Source organism: Choloepus didactylus, chromosome 8 (assembly GCF_015220235.1).
Source record: "Choloepus didactylus isolate mChoDid1 chromosome 8, mChoDid1.pri, whole genome shotgun sequence".
Taxonomy (NCBI): domain Eukaryota; kingdom Metazoa; phylum Chordata; class Mammalia; order Pilosa; family Megalonychidae; genus Choloepus; species Choloepus didactylus.
Genome location: NC_051314.1, coordinates 24,248,962 through 24,273,824, shown reverse-complemented (window position 1 = coordinate 24,273,824; position 24,863 = coordinate 24,248,962). Strand labels below are relative to the sequence as shown.

The following is a 24,863-nucleotide window of genomic DNA, read 5'->3' as shown; positions in this document are numbered from 1 at the left end:
TTTTTATTAATTGCTGTGAAGCTACTCATATCTGTGGGTATCTGATGTGGCAAAAGGTCACTAAATCTCAAGTACTACCATGACCTTATGTTCTGGGACAGTTGTACAAGGGACATTTCACAACACTGTAGGTCTGACTCCTAGATGACTGCATGTTTACAGGAAAGGGCAGAAACCATAGAGTATGCCAGACCTGGTTTAACCTTACTATCAGTAGCTGTGTAAACTTGGGTAACATACAGAACCTCCCTGATTCTCAGTTTTCTCATCTGAAATTGGAGATAATAATCCTTATTTTATATAGGTATTGTGAAGATTAGACAAAAAAAAAAATGTGAGAACCACATCACATAGTAAGTACACAACAAAAGGTAGTTATTGTTCTAATCAGCCTCAACAACAGTACTAATACGCATGAAGGCCACTGCAGATTCTCAGTTTCACTGCAAAAATATTTAATTAATAAAACACCATATTTAGTTTCAAGTCAACTTACCAAGACAGGAGTACAAACCCTGACTTATCCAAGCTAATATGGCAAGAGTTATAAGGTCACCAAAACTAGCAGCAATAGGTGTAGCAACATTATCAGGATTTATACCAGTCTTCTTTGAGCCAACGATAACCCCGACCATTATTATTCCTAGAAGAAAGAATGTTCATTACTTTTTATGCTATGATTTAAAGAAAATCAATTCCCAAACACCTAAACATGTAAGAAAAACAAACAGCATATCATTTCCAGTTAGACTGCTTAGATAAGCCGACTAAAACAAACAAAACATTTTACTCTAATGCTTTAGCAAAATGTTTTTCAACAAACTCTGAGTAGGGATTATAGAAGATTTGAGAAGTTCAGCGTTGCCCTGAGAAACCTGAAATGCTACTGTAAAATTACTTTGAAGCCAAAATTTCAAATTCAGTAACCTGTATATCTTAGATTAAACGTGTTCACATGTATGACATCCAAAAGATGTTCATTTGAATCCTCAAATAAAGTATGGTAACAGCAAAGAAAGGTGAGTCAGACTTATATGAGTAACAAATGGGAAGAAGACCAACAAAAACAGCTTTGTTTACACAGTAGCCAGAAATGCAGGCTTCTTGTTATTATTTAAAAGTGTTGAAGTATTAAGAGGAGGGAAGTAATTACATTTTGAACACTGAACACCAGGACACAAGAAGGTCTTTGTAAAAGATATTCTTTAAATCCACAGTTTCTGTCTATGAATGTGCAACTCAAAAACACAAGATGAAAATGGGACTGCATGCTCGTACTTTAAACCCTTATTTTCTTGAACCACACAAATGGGAGAAAAAAAAATGATAGCATTTATATCCATACCTTATTGTATAGATTTTCTTGTGCTAACACATTCATGAAGAGAATGCAATGTAGAGAAAGTTTAAAACTTTTTTTATGTGCTAATCATAAATCAATATGGATGGGTAAATACGGTTATGGAGAAAAAAACATGAACAGAATCTCACTGCATTTTTAGACTGCAAGACACAAAGATGTTTTTATTTGGCACAGTCATTATATAGATAATAAAACTGAGGAAGAAGGTTTAAATACTTGCTTAAGGTCCCATAGCTTTTAAGTAACTCTATTCCAGTGTTTTTCCCACTACTCTGAACAAGTAGGATTTTTGTCTTGCCTTAAACAATACCACACAGCTTGTATTCTGGAGGCTTATTCAACCACTAGACTTACCTTTCCCATAATATCACAGTAAACAGGATAAAGGCAATGGCAGAAAAGTTTTAAATTTTTATTATGCAATCATGAATCATGTGTGATCAATGTGATCATACAAATTCTTTTTCAAAAGTCAGTACATTTAAAGATCTATATGGAAACTTCTCCTTTGCAGAATGTCATCTGTATCTTTTCAGCTGAAAACAAATATTTAGCATGCAGCATGGTCTAGTAGAAAGAGTTGGGAGTCAGAAAACTAGGGTTTGAATTCCGATTCTGTCACTAACAAGCTGATAAAATTGGACAAATCGCCTTACCTGTCTGAGTCACAGTTTTTGCATCTACAGAATGTTGTTAATAATATTGCTTTACATATATCAAGATGGTTATGAGGGTAAGGTTATCATAAAATTAGAGCACACATTATTCAAAGCTGGAAGCTTTAAACAAACATACTTGAAAAATCTGAATTTTGATAGTTTTGAAAATCCTAGGCATTACAAATGTATGTAAGAAGGAAAAATTTTAAACAACCTTTTCTAAATGAAACAAAATTAGAAAGAAAACAGAAGCAAATGAGAGAAAAGAAACAAACTACTCATAGTTTCACTTTTTTTTACCAGAAATTTAATTTTCTAATTCCTTAATGCCACTCTGCTTGTATCTCCATTCAATTCTAGTATTTCTATAAAAAGACAAGAAACTATTCCTGAAATAATTTAAGAAACTACTCCTGAAATAATTTAAGTACTCAAACAAAACACTTTAAATATTTTGGAAGACAGTTCTTAATGTTTATAGGATTCCCTAACTTCTCAGAACTTAGCCAAAAATGTTAGCTTTATCACTTGACATAAGAATCCTCTCATTTTTTAACTTTGCTAGTGATATGAGAGTAAGATGGTAATTATAAAATAAAAGAACCAAGTGTTTATGATTTTGATTCCATAATAAGCTAGTTCTTGGGGGGAAATTTCATGTTAATAAATAAATAAAGATGACCTAACTGACAAATTCTGTTGTAGCTAATGTTTTAAACCTTCTGGCTTTTTAAAATTCTATAGGCAAGTATCTGCTGTATCAAACATATGGTTTATTTGTATTGCCATAGAAATAGTGAAGAAAGTTTTTTGAAATCTGAAACTTAAAACTTTTAACAAAGGGACTGCTTTTGAAAGTCAGGATTCCTGAAATACTCACTGTTGCTCAAATGACAAGCCATCCTCTGCATGATTTCTAGAAAAGAGTTTCTCAAATAATTTAGCTTACAGAAACAAATAAATATCTAGGCTATTTTCCTGACCTAGTTTGGGGACTACACAAGGGTACCAAAGGCCAGGAGACAACCACAGAAAGTCTGTTTTACACTAAGATTTACAAATAATGGAATATAAATATAACTTTAGTAATTAAGATATTTTAAAAATTCATAGATAACTTTTCTCTGTTGTTTTCATAATGAACAAATATTTAAATAAAAATAGTCATCTTGAAAAATAAATTATTTAAAAATAAAGACTGCAGAATAAACATTTATGAATTCACTTACCCTGCAGAAGAGATGCAATGAAGGCAGTTGCAACACTGCTAGAGCACAAAAGTATGGAATGATCAAGGTAGTATTTTCCCTCTGGAATCCAGCCCAATATAATTGCTGCCACAGCTGCTAGAAAACCAACTACTGTTGCCTGAACCTAGAAAATTGTTTACAAAATCCACCTGAATTATTCATTTTTAAAAAACATTTATTTTTTATTTAACTATATTAACATCACATAATGAGAAGTCAGAATAAGGTATTGTATATGGTAATTGGGCTATATCACCTTTTAAAGAAGCTACTATATTTTAATTTTAATATTCCCTAAGGCAGTGAGCGCTCAAAGTATACTGGTCTGGTGGCAATAGGTATGGAATAGGGTCCAGGAATCCAAATTTTTGACAACCACCCCAAGTGATTTTGATGCTCTGGTTCACAGATCATCTGCTTTCAGACTTTAAAGTATCCAATCCACAACCATGAAGTTAGCAAGAGAACGGATTTTATAATCAATGATCTGTGTTTGATTCCTTGCTCTACCACTTAATCTTGTGGCAAGTCATTTAAATTCATTCACCCCACAAGTATTTATTTAGAATTTACTACATACAAGGCTATACTTTGGTGTTGGCCTGCAACAGTGGTCAAAATAGATTTATTCCCTGCTCTCATGGAGCTCTTGGACAGGGAGGGGATAGACATTAAAAAATAACCTCACATAAATGACATGGTGGAATTGTACCATTCTTTGAAATTTTCCCTATAGCTACTCATTGAATTGTGCTTTGAAAGTCTTCACCTTTCTGTATATACCCTATATTGCATAATAAGGAAAGAACTGAAACTGTGGAAATGTAAGCCATAACAATTTTTGAAATTACCTATATAACTGCTTGTTGAGCAGTTATATAGGTAACCTCATTAACACCTTTCTGTATGTATATTTTACAATAATGGAAATAGCTGAAGTTGTGGAACTGTGACCCAAGACATTCTTTTAAATTTGCTCTCTAACTACGTGTTAAATCGTATTTTGAAAGTTATCACTGTTATGTATGTATGTTAAAGTTCACAATAAAAAATGCATTAAAAAACATGCAAAAAAAAGAAAAAAATAACCTCACTAATAATTATAATTAGTCCTTTTAAAACTTTGGTTTCCAATCTGTAAAATGACACTGATAACAAATTTGAAAGGGTCATTTTGAGGTGAATTATTTGCAGTGAAACACTTATGAATTATATAAGTATATAAAGAGCTTCTCACAATGCTGGCACAAAGTAGAACTCAAAGCAATTGCAGCTAAAAAGAGTAACACTGACTGTGAACTCTTAGAATCAGATTAACGGAATGCTAGAACTAAAAGAAACCTTAGGAGAATCATCTATTCCACTGATTCTTACTGTTTTTGTCACAGGCCCCTTTGACAATCTGGTGCCAACTTTACAGAATAGAGATCTGTTTCTTAGGAAGAAGACACAGAGGGCCTCAATATTTTGGATAGAGCTTTTGAGTGCTCACAGACTCTCTGAAGACAATCTGTGTACTGGAACCCAGCACCCCTGAAGTAGTCTGATCCTGTCACATGGTAAATTAATGGAAAACCCAGGACAAGAGAGTCCAGATATTCTGAATTCCAGCCCTTTGATTTTTCATTATAGCTCCCAGTTGATGTTGATTTAGAGCTGAAATTCAAGCTGTAAGCACCATTTATGGCTGTGCCAATTGTTAGAAGTATTTTCATCTGGTTAAAAAGTAATATAATAGTTTGTGTAAGCAGTTAAATTTTTTAATAATGTAAATTCTAGCACTGTGAGTCCAAATTTTTTCTGGTTTGGCAGTGTAACACAGAGCCAGGGAGCCCCACTGCAGACATCATGTATTTATTTACTATAGGTGTTGGGGAGAAAATGGAAGCACACTGTGAGATGAGAAGGTCCTAATCTGTAAACCTGCAAAAAGAATGCCTAATTGTACCCAAGAGAAGGGCAGAGACTGGGCTCATGTAGTAGCTGGGGAGGTTAACAGGGCCATAGGCCTAAATAGACGTTGGTGCAGGGGATATCCCTACTGATGAGGTCATGGCCCCTCAGATACTATTGGGGAACTTTGCTCTATTTGACAACTTATGCACTGGTTAAGGTGGCCACCTGCACAATTATGAAGAGATCTGTGGGAGGCATCTGTCTGGGACCCCATTTAATAGCCAGAAGAGCACACATGCCAATATGACAGCATAAGCCCCCTCCCTTTCCATCTTTCCCCACCTCTGTGCTCCATAGCCAGTCTCCAGGAGGACCTTTAGGCAGCTCACCCCATGCTTATCTACGCCTTCACAAACTGAAGCAGATGAAGCCTCAGGGGAAGCCACCTGTCTTCTTTTCTCCCCCCTTCAGCCTTTGTTCATTGGTAACTGGATTCCAACCAATTGCTGCCTCACTGGCTGGCACCAACTGTCTCCTGACTGGCCTGCAGAGGGTTCCCTGTTTCTCACAGGTCCTTGGTGGAGTGAGGCAGACAAAGGCACAGCTACCGAAACCAGGATCAGTGAATCCCCAGCCTTCTTACTCTGGCTCCCATCCTGACCAACAGTTGCAAGGAGAGAAGGTAACAAGGGGAAGGTGAAGACAAGGGTGAAGGAGAAATTGAAAGCTTAGATGGAAATTATGAGAACGATTTGATGAATAACTGGCACTTCAAATCAAAACATTGGTAAGAGTTTAGAGTATTTAAAGAATTAAATTGAATATATTTACAAATTGTTTATTTACATATTAATTTATATTACCCTACCAGTTGTTAAATATTTTTATTATTATCCCTAATTCCTATAATTTCAACCTGAAAAGGAACACAGATAATGCAACAAAAAAAGAAGAGGAAAGTGAAGCCCAGAAAGTCTAGATAAACTAACTAAATTTATATAGCTGGTTAATGTTACAGCAGAGATTAGATCCCAGATTTTCTTATTTCCAGTCCAGCAACATTAGAAGCAGTTGCACAGATAATCAAAAACAGCCCATATTCAAAAATTCTTTTATTTTTTTGTCTTTTAAATGCATCAGATGAAATTATCTATCCTGCAACCACATTCTCCTCAAAATTATGTCGTGGTTGAGTGACTTAAAATCAGTGTGCAATCCCTAAGCTCACACTAGCTTGAAAGTTACTAGAGGTAGTTGCAGTCCTCTTGCGTTTTGCTGAATGGGAGAAGAGAGAGAGAAAGGAAGAAGAGATATTTACCTGAGATTAGAAAGAGCTGTAGATAATCTCTATATAATCCATGTGTAATTGAGGATTTAACATATTAGTTTATGTTAACACTAATGACATTAACAAATTAGGGAAAACTGAACTTGAACAAACATCTAACCATCATATATTTTAAAGAGCTCAGTTTAATTAAACAGATGATATACTTTAAAAAAAAAACAAACTAGAACAAGAGCATCTAAGCAATGAAATGCTTAACATTTATTTGTACAGAAACTAGCTCAAAATTCTGGCTCTATCACACATTGATGATACAAAACATTTTGTATATTTTTTATATATTTTGTGCATTTTAATGTTTTCCTTGGTTGGAAGAATCTGATCAGTTTCTGGAAAAAAGAATGACTTTCAGAGGTCATGGATGTCCATTTATTCCATCACTTTTTCAAGGACCTAAATTATTTTTTGGTGTCCTCTGAAACAACTAAATGGTAGACTTTAATAGTACTAAAATTTACTCCATTCTTATGGATGACAGCATCATTGAAGCTGTTAACCCAAGATCTATAAACAAATACACAAGTCACTTACCTGCTTTAAGGCCAAGTTGCCAATTATTAGGTTCCACTTTTCAATGGGTGAATCCATCTTCCCAACATTTACCTGTTAAGGAGTATATTTTCATATTCACTGTACAATCTACATGCTGTTGGCTCTGTTTAAACATCCCACAAAGTCATAAATCCAAATACAATTCTTTGGTAAATATAATGAGCTCACATTGCATTTTAAATATAATTCTGACATCACCAGTCTTGTATCTAACATTCAGCTTGCCTGAGATGTTTGGGAAAAACATTTTTTTTTTCCACTTAGTTAAGCAGCTCACAAGAACTAGTGGACCAGTTGGTATAACCCATACACCCACTGACGTTATTTTACAACTAACATCATCAGGTATCACTCTAACGTACCAAATTTTGTATACCCAGTCCCAACATAAATAATTACATAATTTTGAGCTGCTAATATTTAATTCTGCATCATGAAATTAATTTAAATTGAATAATTAATGAGGAAAAAACCAAAAAGCTAAATATAAACAAATTATTCATATGTGTATAAGTTATATTTGAGTCATGACTAAAACTGGTTACACCAAAGCCTGGATCGTCTCACCGTTCCCATGTTAGCAATAAAAAAAACATTCTGTTCACAGATGAATTTTGATCATATACTTTACTATTAAAATTTATACATCATACTGCTAAATGCAAGAATACTCTCCAAAAAGAATATTATTATTCACATATTCAATTGCACTTTAAGCTAAAACATAGTTTCTCAACCACTTAGGATCCAAAAAATATACATCCAAATCTGTCAAGTTTTTCTAATGCAGTCATTTGGAAAGCAATGAACTATCATTATTAAAAATACCATTCTGAGTTGGGTTTCAATTATTTATCATCCCTGGTCATGGAAGCTTTACAAATGTAAAAAACAAAATCTATAGGTGAATGAGTAGAGAAGGAAATACATAAGGGTTTTATTTTGGGGTAGTTTTTAACCATGGACAGGTAAGAGTTCAGCTCACTGACTTGAGACCATCAGGTTAAGTGTTACATCAACATTTTCTCTATCAATCAATTTGGAAAACAGATTCTCTTCTGTAATCTCACTTTGGACTTTAGTCTCAAAGTATCAAGCAAATGTAATTTTGAGATTTCTCAGTGTTTCAGGATGCATGCTGTATTTATTTGGGTTTTTTTTTCAAGTCTGAATATTTAAACTATTGATGAAATTCAGTGTTTATAGCTCTAGCAAACTGGGTCATTCCTCAAGTGAGTAATAAAGTACAAGCAAAGTTTAAAATGTGAACCTACCTTAGGTTTAGACTTTAAGAAAGTTATGAGAGAAGTTAGTGCTATTTTTAATAACTTTTTGAAAGATGGCTATAGCTATAGGAAACAGTCTAAAATGATTCTACGAAAAAGTATAAGATGTTATGACTCCAGGATTCCTTAATGATCAATGGATACATACATACATTTAGGATCTAGGAAAAGGTCAGGAAAAGTGGGAGTGATAGAATGAATGACTACAAAGACTTAGGCACACAACTCTGCTAGAGTCTTAACTTTGTACCGTCACTACCATTCACTTCTAAGGCCTGGAGCTGCATTTCTTAAAATCCCCTTTCTTGTAGTTTCAAGTTACAGCTTGCCTGTGAGAGGAATTTGCCAAAATTTGGAAGGTGGAAGTGAAGCCGAACCCATTATTTTGGGAAGGTCTTGGTAGCTTGACATGGCAGGTGTCCAGCCTCTTCATTGCCATGGAAGGCTTTGTTCCCCTGCTCCTGGCTTCATACTATTTCTCTGATCTTCCTACCACAGATCTTCATGTCCCCAAGTTCTCCCCCATTTGTGTAAGCCCAGATTCCTCAAAATGACTCCTTATTGCCACAATAGCTATAGTGGTTCTGTTTTTCTGACCAAACCCAGACTGACACAGCAACCTTAGATTATTCAATTAATTGGTTTCTAAACTATGAAGCTCACAATCTCTAAATCCCTTCCAAGTTTAGAAGTCTATGAATCTGCAATTTTTTTCAATTAAGATAAACAATAAATAGCAAGTTAAAACAACATAAGATGTGAAAAAAATAGAATAATTCACAAATAATAAGCTTTTATGAAGCAAAGACACTTAGAAGTAAGGATTAAAAAATAAAATGTTGACAAAAATTCACCTAGTTGGAGAAAGTAGGTATGGTATTGGCATGCATGGGGGTGAGGGACAAGATACAAGAACTTTCTTGCCTCCTTGACCCATCTGGAGTCAGAACAAATCTCAAACACTGATCTTGGAAAATACTCCCTTAAAAGAGACCAAATGTGATTGGATTGTATGGAAATTTAGGCTCCAGAGCACTGTTGAAAATAATACAATGAACAGATGGCAATTAGTGGAGCTTTACAGCTGGGTATGGTCAGGGAAAGAAACAATCAAAGAGAGCCCTGACAAAACCACTGTCATCCCAAGGCAACCTTAGAGACTGTACATTGTAGGGAGGAAATCGATGTCACTAAAACAATCCAGCCAGTCACTAAACAAATAAATAAGCAAATTACAATAACAAGCCCAGGAGCAAGGACCCAGAGTTGCTACACATTTTATCTAAAATGTCCAGCTTCCAACAAAAAAAAATTATGGGTAATCCAAAGAAACAGGAAAGCATAATCAATACCAGGAAAAAAAAAGAGGAAAAATAATTACCTGTGAGAAAGACCACATGTCAGATTTAGCAGTCAAATACTTCAAAGTAGCTATTATAAATATGTTCAAATAACTAAAGGAAACCAAGATTAAAGAAGTAAAGGGGTGTATGATGGCCATGTCATATCACATAGAGAATATCAATAAAAATACAGAAATTATTTTTAAAATAACCAAACAGAAATTCTGGAGTTGAAAAGTACAATAACTGAAATGAAATTTTCACTAAAGAAGCTCAGGAGTAGATTTGAACTGACAGAAGAAAGAATTAATGAAGTTGAATATAGATGGATAAAGAGTATGCAAATCAAAGAATATTGAGTAGAAAAAATGAAGAAAATGAACAGAGCCCTAGAGAAATGTAAGACACCATTAAGTGCACCAACATATGGTAATGGGGATACCAGAAAGAGAGGAGAGAAAGAAAAGAGCAGAAAAAATATTCAAAGAAATAAAGGCTGTAAACTTCTTGAATTTATTTTAAAAATCAATAATCTACACATTCAGGAAGTTCAATGAACTCAAAGTAGGATAAATGCAAAGAGACCCACAGACAGACATACCATGTTAAAATGCTGAAAGCCAAAACAAGGAGAAAAACTTGAAAGTACCAAGAGAAAAATGACTCATAACTTATAAAATGTTATAGTTTGAATTGTGTCCTCCCCAAAGAAACATGCTCAAGTTCTAACCTCCAGTCCTGTGAGTGTGACATAATTTGGAAATAGGATCTTGGAAGATGTTATTAGTTAACACTGAAGTCAAACTGGGTTAGGGTGGACCCTAATCCAATATGACTGGTGTCCTTATTGGAAAGGAGAATCAGACAGACAGAGGGGAGAACACCACATGACAGCTAAGACAGAGAATGCCATGGATTATCAGCAAACCACTGCCAGAAGCCAGGAGAGAGACATGGAACAGATTCTTCCCTACAGACTTCAGAAGAAACACAGATCTGCCAATACCTTGATTTTGAACTTCTGGTCTCCAGAACTATGAGACAATAAATCTCTGCTATTTTAAGCCACCCCAATTTGTGATGCATCATTATGGCAGCCCTAGGAAACTAAGACACAAGGGAAACCATTGTCAGAAACAATGGAGGCTAAAAGACAGTGGGATGTAATATTCAACAGGTTCAAAGGAAAAAGCTATCAACCAAGAATCCTATATTAGCCAAACTATTTTTCAAAAATGAAGGCTAAGTAAAGACATTCCCAGGTGTCTGGTCAAGCAAGACATAATAAAGGAATTTCTTCCAGCTGAAAGCAAGAGGTCCCAGCTGTTAATTCAAATCCACATTAAAAAAAAGAGCACTAGTAAAGGTAATTACGTAATTATGAAATACGAGCATAAAGATATATTTTTCTCTTTTTGTATCTTAATTGGTTTAAAAAGTAGGTGTATAAAACAATATGCCTATAATGTATTATTGGAAATATATAGAAATGGAATTGCCAATAATAGCACAAATGAGGTAGGCAGGAACAAAGTTGTATTGGATTAAAGAAATAACTGCAGATGATAACTGGAATCCACAGCAACAAAAGAAGAGAAACAAATGGTAAATAAGAAGGTTAATATAACAAGAGCTATAAATATATACTTGCTCTCCTTTCTTCTCTCAGCTTCTTTAAAAGACATAAAATCATATAAAATTATAACAACGTATTGTTGGGTGTGTAACATTTGTAAATGCAATATGCATAACAATAATACTGTAAAGGGGGGAAGGGACTAGAAGTATATAGAAATGATGTTTCTATATTCTACTGGAATTGTTAGTGTAAATTTGAAGCTGATTCTGATAAGTTAAGATGTTTATTCAAGTAGAGAATACTAGAACATCTAAAGAAGGTAGAGCATTTAGGAATTTTGCCATTAACAAATAATTAACGTGGAGCTGTTTCAATGCCTGATGGAGTATCAGAATTTGAATACTTGACAATGATTCTCTAGTGTTCTCTCTTCATGGTAGTATTTTTCCTAGGAAACTCAAGATCTGATCCTGTAAGCGATTAAATCACCATAAACTAGACAAATATGTTACTATAGCAATGCTATGAATTATTACTCTTTCATCTATTAATTTATTTATATCTGTTTCAGGTCTGGAAAGAATTTCAAGTGACTATTCTTAGTCACTACTCTCATCTAATCTGTCAGCCAATTCTGTCAGTTTTCTCTTAAAATAAGTTCCAGAACCCAACTATCTCTCATTACATCCACTGCTATCACCTGATCCAAGTCAACATCACCTCTAGCCTAAATTATTGCCTAGACTCCCAACTAGTCTCCCTATTTGAGTCCTTGGTCCTCTATAGTTCTCTCCCAACACAACAATAAAAAAAATTGGTTAAAAATATCCATCAAATCACATGACTTTTGTGTTCAAAACCTTCCAATGGCTTCTAATCTCACAGAATAACAAAGTCTTTACACGGGTCCACAAAGTCCTCAATGATTTGGCCCCTGGCTAATTCTCTGACTTTATCTCCTATACTTTTCCTCTCTTGCTCTGTCCCAGCCCTGTTGGCCTTCATGCTGTTCATCTAGCACAGTAGTTCTCAAACTTGAATGTGTACCAGAATTACCTGGAGAGTTTGCTAAAATAGAGGCTGCTAAGTCACACCTCTGGAGTTTCCAATTCAGTAGTTCTCCAGTAGGTTCAAGAATTTATAGTTTTAATAAGTTCCCAGGTGATATCTGTTGTTGCTGATGAGCATACAGCACTTTGAGAACTACTGATATAACATACCAAGCACAATCCTATATCTGGTTCTTTGCATTGCTTGGGACACTCTTCTCTCAGATAGCCTCAAGTCTCACTTCTTTATTTCCTTCAGGCTATGGTTCAAATATGTTCTTATCAGTGAAGCATTCCCTGACCTTTGGAAGATAGGAACCCTACTCCTACCTTTCCAAATAAAAGGCCCAGTAAGATCACCCAGCAAGGAAGAATATAGTGGATAAGCTCCACCCATGTGCTTAGGGCTTCTAATCAGTTTTGGAGTTCTCCACTCTTAAATACAAACAGACAACTAAATAAAGTACAACCCGACATTTGAGAAAAATACCTACACAAAACACAGACCCCATAACAAATGTACAGAAAATCAATGAAAGCAAATAAAGACAATGCAGGGAGGGGGGAAAAGGAAAATTCAAAGAACAAATGAGAGGTATTGGAAATTAAAAACATGATAGCAAACATTAAAAACTCAATAGAAGGGTTGGAAGCTATCTGAGGAAATTTTCCTGAAAGTAGAACAAAAAGGATGAGATAGAAAATAAATGTGAAAAGAAAACAAAAGAATGAGAGTCAGAGGTTGAATATCTAAAGAACATATATTTCAGAAAGAAAGAGTAGAGAAAACAGAGAAGAGATGATCAAAGAAATAATTCAGAGAAACTTCTCAAAATTTAAATACTTTAGATTGCAGGGGAGGGGTCCAGCACAATGGATAAAAACATACATATGCCAAGTGTGATGGTTAGGTTCATGTGTCAGCTTGGCCAGGTGATGGTGTCCAGGTGTCTAGTAAAGCAAGCACTGGCCTTTTACTGCAAGGACATTTGTGCCTGGTTAATAAACCAGAAAGCTGGTTTATTAAATCATCAGTCTATTGACTGAACCTGTAACAGATTATATCGAGGAAGGGTGTGTCTTCCACAATGAGAGAATTCAATCAGCTGGATTTAATCCAATCAGTTGAAGACTTTTAAGGCAGAAAGAAAGGGGACCTTCACTTCATCTTTGGCTGACCAGTGAAGCATTTCCTAAGGAGTTCATTGAACACCTTCATCAGAGTTGCCAGTTCACTGCCTGCCCTGTGGAATTTGGACTTGTGCATCCCCACAGTTGCATGAGACACTTTTATAAAATCTTATATTTACAGCTATCTCTTGTTGGTTCTTGTGTACCCTAACTAATACACCAAGGAACACCTTCAGGAAATTTCCAGAAACAGAAAGAAAATCCCAAAATCCTAAAAGAAAACCCTAAAATATCCTATTTACCCAAAAACATCTGTAGCTTGGAGCTATGTACCCCAGAAAAATATATTCTTAATCTTAATCCATTCCTGTGGATGTGAACCCAGTGTACATAGGACCTTTTGATGAGGTGTGGCCCAACTAAATCAGGATGGGTCTCAATCCTGAAGTCCTTTATGAGCAGAATGAAATTCAGACACACAGAGAAAGCCAAAGGAAGAAGACAGAAGTCAACAGAACCCAGAGAAGCCAGGAGAGCTCACCATGTGCACTGCCATGTGACAGAAAAGCCAAGGACCAAGAATCACCAGCAGCCAGTCCCATAATGCCATAGTCTCGTGGGAGAAAGCATCATTTTGATGAAGCCTTGATTTTGGACTTCTCTTAGCTTCAAAACCGTGAGACAATGAATTCCCATCTTTAAGCCAACCCACTGTGTGGTATTTGTTTTAGCAGCCAGGAAATTAAAACAGACTTCCAAGAGAAGAAACAACTTTCACAGAAGGGATTGAGAATCAGAAGGGAATCAGACTTCTCATGAGCAATAATAAAGGCCAGAACATAATGGCACAAGGCCTTCAAAATTCTGAAGAAAAATTATTTTCAACCATGTGAATATTATACTCTACCAAATCAAGGGAGTAGACCAAGAAAGAAGATGAGGTTAGGGAAACAGGAAACCAACACAAAAGAGAGGCAGAGGGAATCACCAGAATGACGGTGAAGGGAAATCTTATAGCACCATCAGTACAGAAGTCTGAAAGAATAAGTCTACATGAGAACAGGTCAGAAGACTCCAGGAGAGATTTTGTCAAGAATTGACAAAATAATTTAGGGGAATAAACATATTGAGAAGCAGTTTAGAAAACTATCAGAGAGTTGGAGTAATTGGTGACAAGTACATACTAAATAAAAAACAATAATTATTAATTCCAAGTAAAATAAAAAGTGAATAAAGTTTATATAGATTTTTAAAATGTGTTTTTATTATATTAGGATGGGGGAGTCAGAAGTGTACACAACTGAGAAGTTAATAGATAATGCTTAAAACTAAGAAATCAACAAAGAATTAGCACTATAAGCATGCTTTTTAGAGATACAGAGATAAATACCAAAAGAATCAGGTAAAAGCACTGAGATTGCCTCTGAGATTGAGAAATCAAAAGTTGGATAAGGAATAGGAGACTGCTGTTCTTTGTAACATGCCTTGCGTGTCTTTATACTTTATGCATGGATAATATTAATAAACAAATAAAAATTAAAATAACAAAAAGACTAAAATTAAATTCACCTTTATTCAATTTTAATGCTAATATCTGATAAAATTAAACAGAATTTTATTTGCAGCATATTCCTTTTAGCCAGATTACATACCACATGGTCTATTTCAAAATATATTGCTCTGTTTAACCTATTATTTGGATCTAAAGAAATGCTGGATGAAACTCAAGAATGTCGGTTTTAGAAATGGTTTCTTTGAGGTAAGCTGGCCAAAATTTCTGTTTTCCTAGCAAAGTTATCAAGTTCAAATGCTTGAGTACTCAACTATATTTATCAGAACAAAGTTCATTTTTCAACAAAACAAAACTAAAGCCACCTTTCAATGCCCATTTGAATTAATTTTCTCCTTCAAATGTTGCCACTTTTGTTTTTAAAAACCTCTTCTTTATTCTCCTGAGTTCTACCTAAGTCATCCACTAGCTCTTATAATATAGACCACAAGAAAAGATGGCAAATGGAACACAGGCATATAATTTCACTAGCTCTCAAAATTTCAGTAAAATAACATATAAAAGGTTTTTATTTTTATTTTTCATGGTAAAAGCTACAGGTATAATAGACATAAACTCTGCTGGATGCCAGATGGCCAAGTATTAAAATCAGTATTTAGCTGAAACCAAATGTCAACAACATAGAACAAACTTCTGAAATACAATAATAAATCTGAAAATCATTTAAATTTTAAATTTTTAATTAAAATTTAATGTTAAATTTTATAGAAATAATTTATTAGTGCTGAGAGCTGCTAGATTGACCCTGTGGTCCCTATTCTTCACATGGGCAATACTATATAGATACTCACTTTTAAATAAAGTCAGTGGAGAATGAAGATTTTTGTGTTGGTTTTTTTTTTTTCCACTAGCTTTGCCAGTCTAGGTACTGCTGAGAGTGACAGTGTCACCAAATTATTAGGCCTCCTTTCCTTTTATCTAATAATTGATTAAGATGAAAACTTAACTCCTTATGTTTGAACATTTGGTTGAGAGTGATGATGCAATTTCATTGAAATAATTCTGTAAACTGAAGATTTGTGCACTGCTTGATGGTGATACTTCCTAAATATTTTCAGATGAGTCTAAGACTGTTATCCTTATATTTTTAAAAAAATATTTTTACCTGTACTTCCAGCTTTACAGAATCACTTGAGAAAAATTTCTCCTTAAACGTTGGATCTAAATGTGTGACAATGGAGCAATGAATTTTCACCTACATCTCAGCTTTTATTGCATCCATGCCAATTTCAGTATCTTCTCAAGAGTAGAATAATAGGACTTCTATAGCAGATATCAAGTAAGAAATACTTGCATAATTTAAGTTACATTAGTTTGTTTACTTCAGAAGGTACTCAGCAAGCAACATAACAGTAAACACCTGTTAAGTTTATATTGTTATCAGCAGACTATAATATTAAGGCCCTTTTCAAGCAACGTTGTTTTGATTTTTTTTTTTTTTTAATTTCTCTATTAGAGAATTTGTGGGTTTACAGAACAATCATGCATAAAATACAGGATTCCCATACACACCCCACCACCAACACCTTACATTGGTGTGGAACAATTGATGATAGCTTATTTTTATAATTGTACTATTAACTAAAATCCATGGTTTAATTTAGGTAGTGGAGTTCCATGGATTTTTAAAAAATTTTTATTCTGTTACTGTATGTACAATCTAACATTTTCCCTTTTAATCACTACAGATATATATTTCAGCGTTACTAATTGTCTTCACAATGTTGTGCTACCATTACCTTCTTCCATTACCAAAACATTTCCATCATCCCAAATAGGAACCCTGTATATTTGAAGCCTTAACTTCCCATTCCCTCTCCCCACCCCACCCCCTGATAACCCATTTTCTAATTCTGACTCTATGAGTTGGTCAAGAAATTTTTTAATGCATAACTTCTTTCATCTTGTTTTCAGATCTTGCAGAAGTACAGCACAAGGCAGTTTCAAGATCTCTTCTATATCATGTAATTTTCCCCAGGCCAAAGTTTCTGCTCCTGGCATCTAGAATCATTAGGACTTTAAATCTGGGTAAGAAGTTCCCCAGGTCTGGGACTTATGGCTTAGAGGGCCCCATTTTTGGCCTTCCTCTAGCTGTGTCCCAGCCTATAGGCTGAGGAGTGCATGGGGCCTAAGGAGTGTGCCCACTGGGCCTGTGCCTCATCCCCTTCTATGCCATGCTCCAGATCCTTGAAACCATAAACTTCCCTGCCCAAATGGCCCTAAGCCCAAGGCCAGGGCCTCTTCCTTGGCTCAGTCCTCCCAAAGGCAGAGCACACCACCATTAGGTTCATGCCCAACACAAGGGGAGGACAATAGGTGGCTATTTGGGGGGTTTATAGGTATACGTTGGACACTGGGCCTGAGGTAGGTATGAGGTCTCTCAAAGTGCACAACAAAAAGCAAGAGTGGGAGAGGAAGGGGGTGGGGGCAGTCCTCAGACAAGAGGCTGGTTCTCTCTGCAACACCAGGTTATAAAACAGAACCCAAGAAGTCCAAGAAATCTAAAATTGATCTTTGACTTCCAGGTCTTCATAAGGATATATTTGTCAAGGTAGAAAGAGATTTTCTTTTAAGTCTGTAAGCTTGATGTATGATTTAAACTACAGAAATGCAAGTTATGATGGGCTTTCATTTGTATTCCTACCACAGGTCCCAAAACTGTTAAAGTGCACATCTCTAGAATGCTTACAAATATGTGACATTATTACACTGTTATTATTACATTGATTAAATAAAATGGTAACCTGGAATAGTCTTTTCCCAGATTGTCATATAGCTGGCTCACTTTTGTTATTCCGGTTCCAGCTTACACATCACCTCCTCAGAGAAGTCTTCCCTAACTACTTAATATAAAGGAGCCCTCATGAATCAGCCTTCATCACATTACACTGTTTTATTTTCTTCACTGCTCTTATCTATAACTGAAATTATTTATGTAAATTTGATCACACCAGGAAAATTGCCTGCCTTGTTATTCATTTATGGACTAGTGGATTCTTACTTTATTCCATGGGTTGTAATCTGTAACTATCGTTATTTATTTTGTGGCTAAAATTGTCCCAGATATGGCCAGTATGTTCAAGCTGGCTCCTGTGTCCTTTGGTCATATCCCCATCCTTTTTTTGAGCACTTTCTTACTTTCTGGCACCTCAAGCTGTTTCAGGTTCATCTCATACTTTTTCTGCTCCAGCCCATGGAACCCTAGCTTCAATTATTCTCCAGTCCTTTTAATATTCAAAAATTACAATGATTACATGAAAAACTGTTGACTAAAGTGAATTTACCAAATTACCACTTTATAAGGTTTTCTCCACTAAGTGGCTTGGTGATATCCCCACACAGTATCTCTAGATCACCAACTAACTACATAAGTAACAGGATTATATCTGTATATAATAATTTTTTTAAATAATATCAAAAGTTTTTAAAACTAAGCACCAAAAATATTGTATATTGGTGCTAACACCAAGACCTCAGGAGAACATCCTTACTGTGGAAAACAGAGCCTGAAGTTTCTCCTCTCCTTCCCGCATACTTGGGGTGGGGGCCTGGAACACTAGGCTCCTGCTGAGACAGAACACTGTCAAAGCACATCTCCTTAAAGTATGCGTGGACGTGAGAATGCAGCTGGGGAACTGTTTTTCTGTTGCTGTCCTTGAGAATAAGATAAGACCCATTTTGCAGACAGATGTGAACAACCATGGGAAAATGTCTATGTGCACAGTAAAGCATTACTCTACCCTAAAAGCATAATAAATAAGGGTCTTGGAAACGGGACTCACACACTTGCCCGACAGGCAGTGTGTCCCCTGCTCCCAGTCTCTCAAAGATATTTTTGTCTCTAATCTTAATTTCTGCGTCACCCCTGGCAACAAGTGGTGCCCAACGTGGGGCTGGAATCTCAAAGCAGCTGGTCCCCTCCATTCCATTCCGGGGAAGGCTCGTTTAATCGACTGAGGTGTGTGATATCGGCACAGGAGCAGAAGCCTCACTACTTCTCTAGGTAAGAAGACTCCTGAGCATTTTGTTAAAGCAGGGTTACTATGGGGAATGGAGACAGCATAACCAAGTATCGTTATGTCTATCTCCTCCATCAGCTTTTAAAAGCTGGTGGTGCTAAGGCTAATGAATCTCATATTCTAAAGCTCTTGCAAATTGTAGGAAAGTGTTGCTCTTGGTTTCCTTCTCTTGGCTCCCTGGAATCTAGTGATTGAGATAAGGTGGGTAAAGAGTTAAAGAAATTGCATATACAGGGTGTCCCTTTGCCAGTCACTATTTGGTCCACTGGGACCTTAATTAAGTCAGTTTTAAAGCCCCTCCCGATGGAGGATGAGGAGTTATTATGGGGAATGGAGACAGCATAACCAAGTATCATTATGTCTATCTCCTCCATCAGCTTTTAAAAGCTGGTGGTGCTAAGGCTAATGAATCTCATATTCTAAAGCTCTTGCAAATTGTAGGAAAGTGTTGCTCTTGGTTTCCTTCTCTTGGCTCCCTGGAATCTAGTGATTGAGATAAGGTGGGTAAAGAGTTAAAGAAATTGCATATACAGGTTGTCCCTTTGCCAGTCACTATTTGGTCCACTGGGACCTTAATTAAGTCAGTTTTAAAGCCCCTCCCGATGGAGGATGAGGAGGAGAATAATGATAATCCGGCAGACCCAGAGGGTGAGGATTCTCTCCCCCTTAAGCCACGTTGTCCATCGCCCTCCGCTCCCCCACCTCAATTTAAGGAGCTTCCACTGCCTCCTCCTGCTCCCCAACCTGTACCGGGAACAAAAACCCCCAGCTGTCTTCTATTCAACAAGGCACTTTAAATTTGAAATTTTGGGAACTAGCCAGCTATATCCTTAAGAAGAAACAAATTAGGAAGCAAATATCGGTCTCAACCTTAATGACCTGGGGGCTAGTTCGTACTGCCCTATGTCCCCTTCAGTCATCCGTTCAGCCCAGAGCTCTCCCTGAGGAGTCTGAAAAAAAGGATGTAATTAGAGAGGAGGAAGATTGGCTGCCTCACCTCCTCTGCCTTTGCAGGACAAGCAACACAAAAAACAAATTCCTATTCCTAACAATTCTCATTGTCCTGTTATGGAACAATGTAACACCTATACATTCCATTAATCCCTGCCAAAAGATTGTTTATTTCTGTTTCAGAATGCATTAACTAAAGTGTTTTAAATGTCTGGCATTGTTCTAGCAAGTTTAATTTTAATGGTAATAGCATGTTGTATAAAAAGTATAAAGAATGTTTCCAATTAGAGGGAAAAAGAAAGTAGCTTTGCTCTAAATAACTGATTGTTTAAGAATGTAGGATGAAGCCTGAATGACTACGGGAAGTTGCAGAAGGTTTGTGAAGGGGGAAATTTATTTCTGTAGTCAAAGTTAAAAAATACAGAAAGCTGTAAAAAGTTTGTGAAAACATAGATACAGAAAGTCAAAAAGTTTATGAAGTGGAAAATTTGTTTTTGTAGTCAAGGTTGAGGGATGGATACAGAAAGCTGTAAAAAGTTTGTGGAAAAAATTATTTCTCTGGTCAAAGTTAGAAAATGGTAAAAACTAGTAATAACTGCTTAACAATAGAACCTCACAACTTAAAGAAAAAAAGTGGTTTTGTAAAACAAAATAGCATTAAATTCTAACCACCAACTAAAGCAATAATTAATATTCAATATTGTATGTATGTGCCTAATAATTCACAAAATATACTCCTGCTGTTTTACTATCAACCTAGCCACTCTCTTCCTGCTTCTCCTATCGTACTTCTCATCACAATAATTGTATGCTGTAAAATGTTTGCTTAAAAACAATTTCTAAAATCATTTTGGTAACTTTTACTATAAAATATTTTTTTTAAATGTTCTTTCATTAAAAATTTCCTTAGATTATTAAGGTATTATTCCTTAGTAAAAAGTTATAAAAATGTTTTCCTAAGTAATCAATGTAAAAGGCAAAAAATCGGTTTTGTCATAATAACGTCTCTGCAATTTTGTTACATGCATTCAATTATTCCATTTTCTCAAAAAGCCCCTGCAAGTCAATTGTGTGTGTGTGTGTGTTTTGTTTGTCTTATAAAAAATACTTCCTAGAAAAGGTTCCTCCCAGCAGTGCCCAATTCAGGAGGCTATTTTATTTAACTTATTTATTGTCTCATTAAAAATATACATATATAAAGGGAATATTTTCTCACTCATAACATGTTTGTCATTAAATGAGATTTACCACAATCAAATCTATTTGATTATATTATGGATTACAATATAATATAATAGTATTATATTATGGATTTGCTTGTTGTCCTACTCTTAACAAAGATAATGTATCTCTCTGAATTCTACTTTTAAATATTTATGAATAGATTTCACTGAGGACATATTATATTTCATTATGTCTATCTGCACATAATAGACACTTAAAATATATTTTAAAATATATTTTAAAACATATTGAATCATTAAAGTAATTATGTAAGTAAAGTGAAAACTATTTTTAAAAATTGTATAAATATAGTCCCATAAGTATACTGTGGAAATAAAGCCTGGAAAAATATAACCACTTTACTTAGTTATCTTTTAAATTAAAAAGAGTTAAATCAAGCACTTAAAATTTATTACTTCTATAATTTATATATGTGTGTACATATATAAATATAGTGTCTATCATGCTCCAATGATAGCAGTACTTAGAAAAATATGGGAGAATATAATTCATGCTATTATTAATAGCTTCTTTGCTTTTAAAAACACTTAACTTACTTTCCTTTTTGTAAGTAATTTTACCAAACTAAGTCCATTTATCTAAATTAAATTTAATTCACTTGCAATATCCTCACTCTAAAAATTCTTATTGATGTATTGTGTTCATATTTCTCCTACTTAGTGAAATTATAAATTTAATCTTGTAAATTTAAACTGTAATTAATATAAAAGTGCCCAGTTATATTTAAGAGTGTTCATTTAAGGACTTTAATATATAATTTATAATCATGAATACATCAGAAACTTTATAATTCAGTGAACAAAGTATAAAATTGGTGAAATATAAAAGATCTGCTTCTTTATTCTTTGTATAACCACATAGTGAGCAATAGAAATAAATTTCCTCAAATATTTCACATTCTTTGTTATTCTAATAACAAAACAATGCTTTGCATAATAGAGAGTTGGGTTAGGGTGACTACTGAAACACTGAATTTCTTCAACCTACTGGTGTAATCAACTACAGTTTAATAAATATTTTATAAATTATCAGTGATTTATTATGTCCTTACAGTAAAATTATTAAGATCTTAATTTGAAAATAAAACTCATTTTGTAAAATGTCATTTCCAATAATCTAAATAAAATGCACTTAAATGCTATTCCAAACCTCATCAACTTTACATTTTGTAGCAACACATTAAAAGAATATTTACACAAAAACAAAAAGGGGGAGATGAGAGTATGTATAAAATCACTCCTGCGGTCCATCTCTCCCGTGTTTTGTTTACCTTGAATTATTTGAATTTTTATGAGAAACTTGATGGCACTTCTGCAGAAAGACATTTCTTCAGCCTTCCTACTATGTCCAAATACATTTTTACTAAAAGTCCTCCTGTGTGGTGGAAGGACCCTGTGACAGGGCAGTGAACAATACGAAAATTGTTAACATGGGGGCAAGGGTTTGCTTGTGTCTCTCCAAGTGAAGATCAAACTCCTATTTAGGTGCCCACATGACACTTGAAACTATACCATGAGCCGGAAAAAGAGAAAGTTCATGTGGAACATAGAACCTCCGGTGATGCAAATGGAGGGCCTCTCACTGAAAACGACACATATCAGACCAACACCGGCCACCATTGAGGCTTCTCCTCCTACATAGGGACAAATTAAAAATTTGTGCCAACAGGCTGAATGGCTGGCATGGCAGGAGCACCAGCCATTCACCCCCTCTAATCTGGTGATAGCTTTATTTGCTATTGTAACTACTACTGTAAGTATGCTTCCTTTAGTAGATGCCCATGCTCATAATTATACTTATTGGGCAAATATTCCCAATCCTCCTCTATTACGGCCTGTGGAGTGGAATGATCCAGCCCCTCTTATTTATCTCAATGATACAGCATGGCTTCCTGACCCAGAGAATGACAGGCTACCAAAACATCCTAAAGAGGAAGGCACTCAGAATAATTCTACTTTGGCCTTCTTACATTTACTGCTATGTTTGAGACATGGGAAAGAATGTTTGTCTTTTGAGCAACAAGCATGGCTTTCAATAATTCCAAAGCATGGAAATGTCTCTCATTCTATGATATTTGTTGACAGGTCAGAGTTTTGCATACCAACATAACAGTAGTATAAATGATGGAACTCCACAGCATCCTGTCTGCCAAGCACCCAAGTATTGGTCTCCTGACTTAATGAGAATACATTGGGAAACTTGTCGAGGGACTAATGGTGTGCTACTGCTTAATGGTTCCTATGGAATTGTAACTGACTGGTCCCCTACAGGGTTCACAATACAGAACTGCAGTGGCCAAAACGAGTCCTGCTCAGCACATGAACAGTTAAGATGGAAAATTTATACGCATAATTTGGCATCCCTTCTAAATGATACTAATAGCATGCAAACAGAAGCCAGAAAACCTATAATATGGTGTGGTGTGGAAATGGTCCCACCATGGCCTTTTTTAAATAATTTTGCCCCTCAAACATCTATTTGGAAAATTCCAATGGCTCTACAGTATATTAAAATATGAAATGGAACATATTCCCATAAAAATAATTACACTTTAAACTTTACTGAGTTCAAACACTTTAGTGTGCAAGCTTGTGTTAGAGACCCATATGTATTTCAGATAGGTAATCTCTCTCTTAACATGAGTTCTAAGGAGGTTTCTTGTAATGCTTATGCCACTTGTACATTATATTCTTGTGCAAATAGAACCTTAAGTAACAGCAATCTTACCTTAATTGTCTTACAAAGACGAAAGGGCCTCTGGATCCCACTGACTCAGGAAAGGCCCTGGGAATCATCTCCTGATATGCATATACTATTAATATTATTAAATAAAGTGTTACATAGAGTAAAAAGATTTCTAGGTATATTAATTGCATTTATTCTAGGTTTAATAGCAAAAACCACTGCCGCTGCTGTAGCCGGCACCACGCTTCATCAGTCAGTACAGACGGCACACTTTGTATAAACATGGCATGAGAATGCTAGTAAAGCTGGGGGAGAACAGCTGAGAATTGATAAGGAAGTTAACCAGTGTTTGGTTGACTTAGAAAATGCTGTTCTCTTACTTGGAGAAGAAATAGAAGATCTAAGGCATAGAATACAATTAACATGTGATTGGAATATAACCACCTTTTGCATAACTCCACATGAATACAACTCTTCGGCAGTAAGCTAGGATAAAATCAAAAAACATTTAATGGGACATCATGAAAATTTATCTATTGATATTTCCCAGTTGCAAGCCAATGTTCACGCAATTCAACAAGCAAATCTCCAAGTTTTATTCTCGTCTAAAATCTTTCAGAGCATTGCTGATGGAATACAACAGCTAAATCCTTTACCATGGGTTAAAAGCTTAAGTAGTGAAATGTTTAAAAGTGTCTTTATAATATTAATTTGTCTTTTCTCTTTATGTCTAGTCCTCCGATGCATGAGACAAGCAGTCTCCGATTTAACTGAGGAATCTACAATTCCAGCCATCATATCTGCAATAAGAAAACAAAAAGGGGGACATGTGGAAAACAGAGCCTGAAGTTTCTCCTCTCCTTCCCGCATACTTGGGGTGGGGGCCTGGAACACTAGGCTCCTGCTGAGACAGAACACTGTCAAAGCACATCTCCTT

At 35.4% G+C, this 24,863-nt stretch overlaps 1 protein-coding gene across 3 annotated transcripts in view; it reads right to left on the bottom strand.

Annotated features, from left to right (window-relative positions):
• The window catches only part of SLC41A2 (solute carrier family 41 member 2), a 183,505-nt gene that overhangs the window by 91,078 nt on the left and 67,564 nt on the right, over window positions 1-24,863 (bottom strand). For all 3 annotated transcript variants that reach the window (XM_037845913.1, XM_037845914.1, XM_037845912.1), the window contains exons 4-6: window positions 7,048-7,119; window positions 3,252-3,396; window positions 497-643 (exon numbers count right to left, since the gene is read on the bottom strand). In XM_037845913.1, the coding sequence (XP_037701841.1) occupies window positions 497-643; window positions 3,252-3,396; window positions 7,048-7,119 (364 nt within the window). The remainder of the gene's footprint in view (window positions 1-496; window positions 644-3,251; window positions 3,397-7,047; window positions 7,120-24,863) is intronic.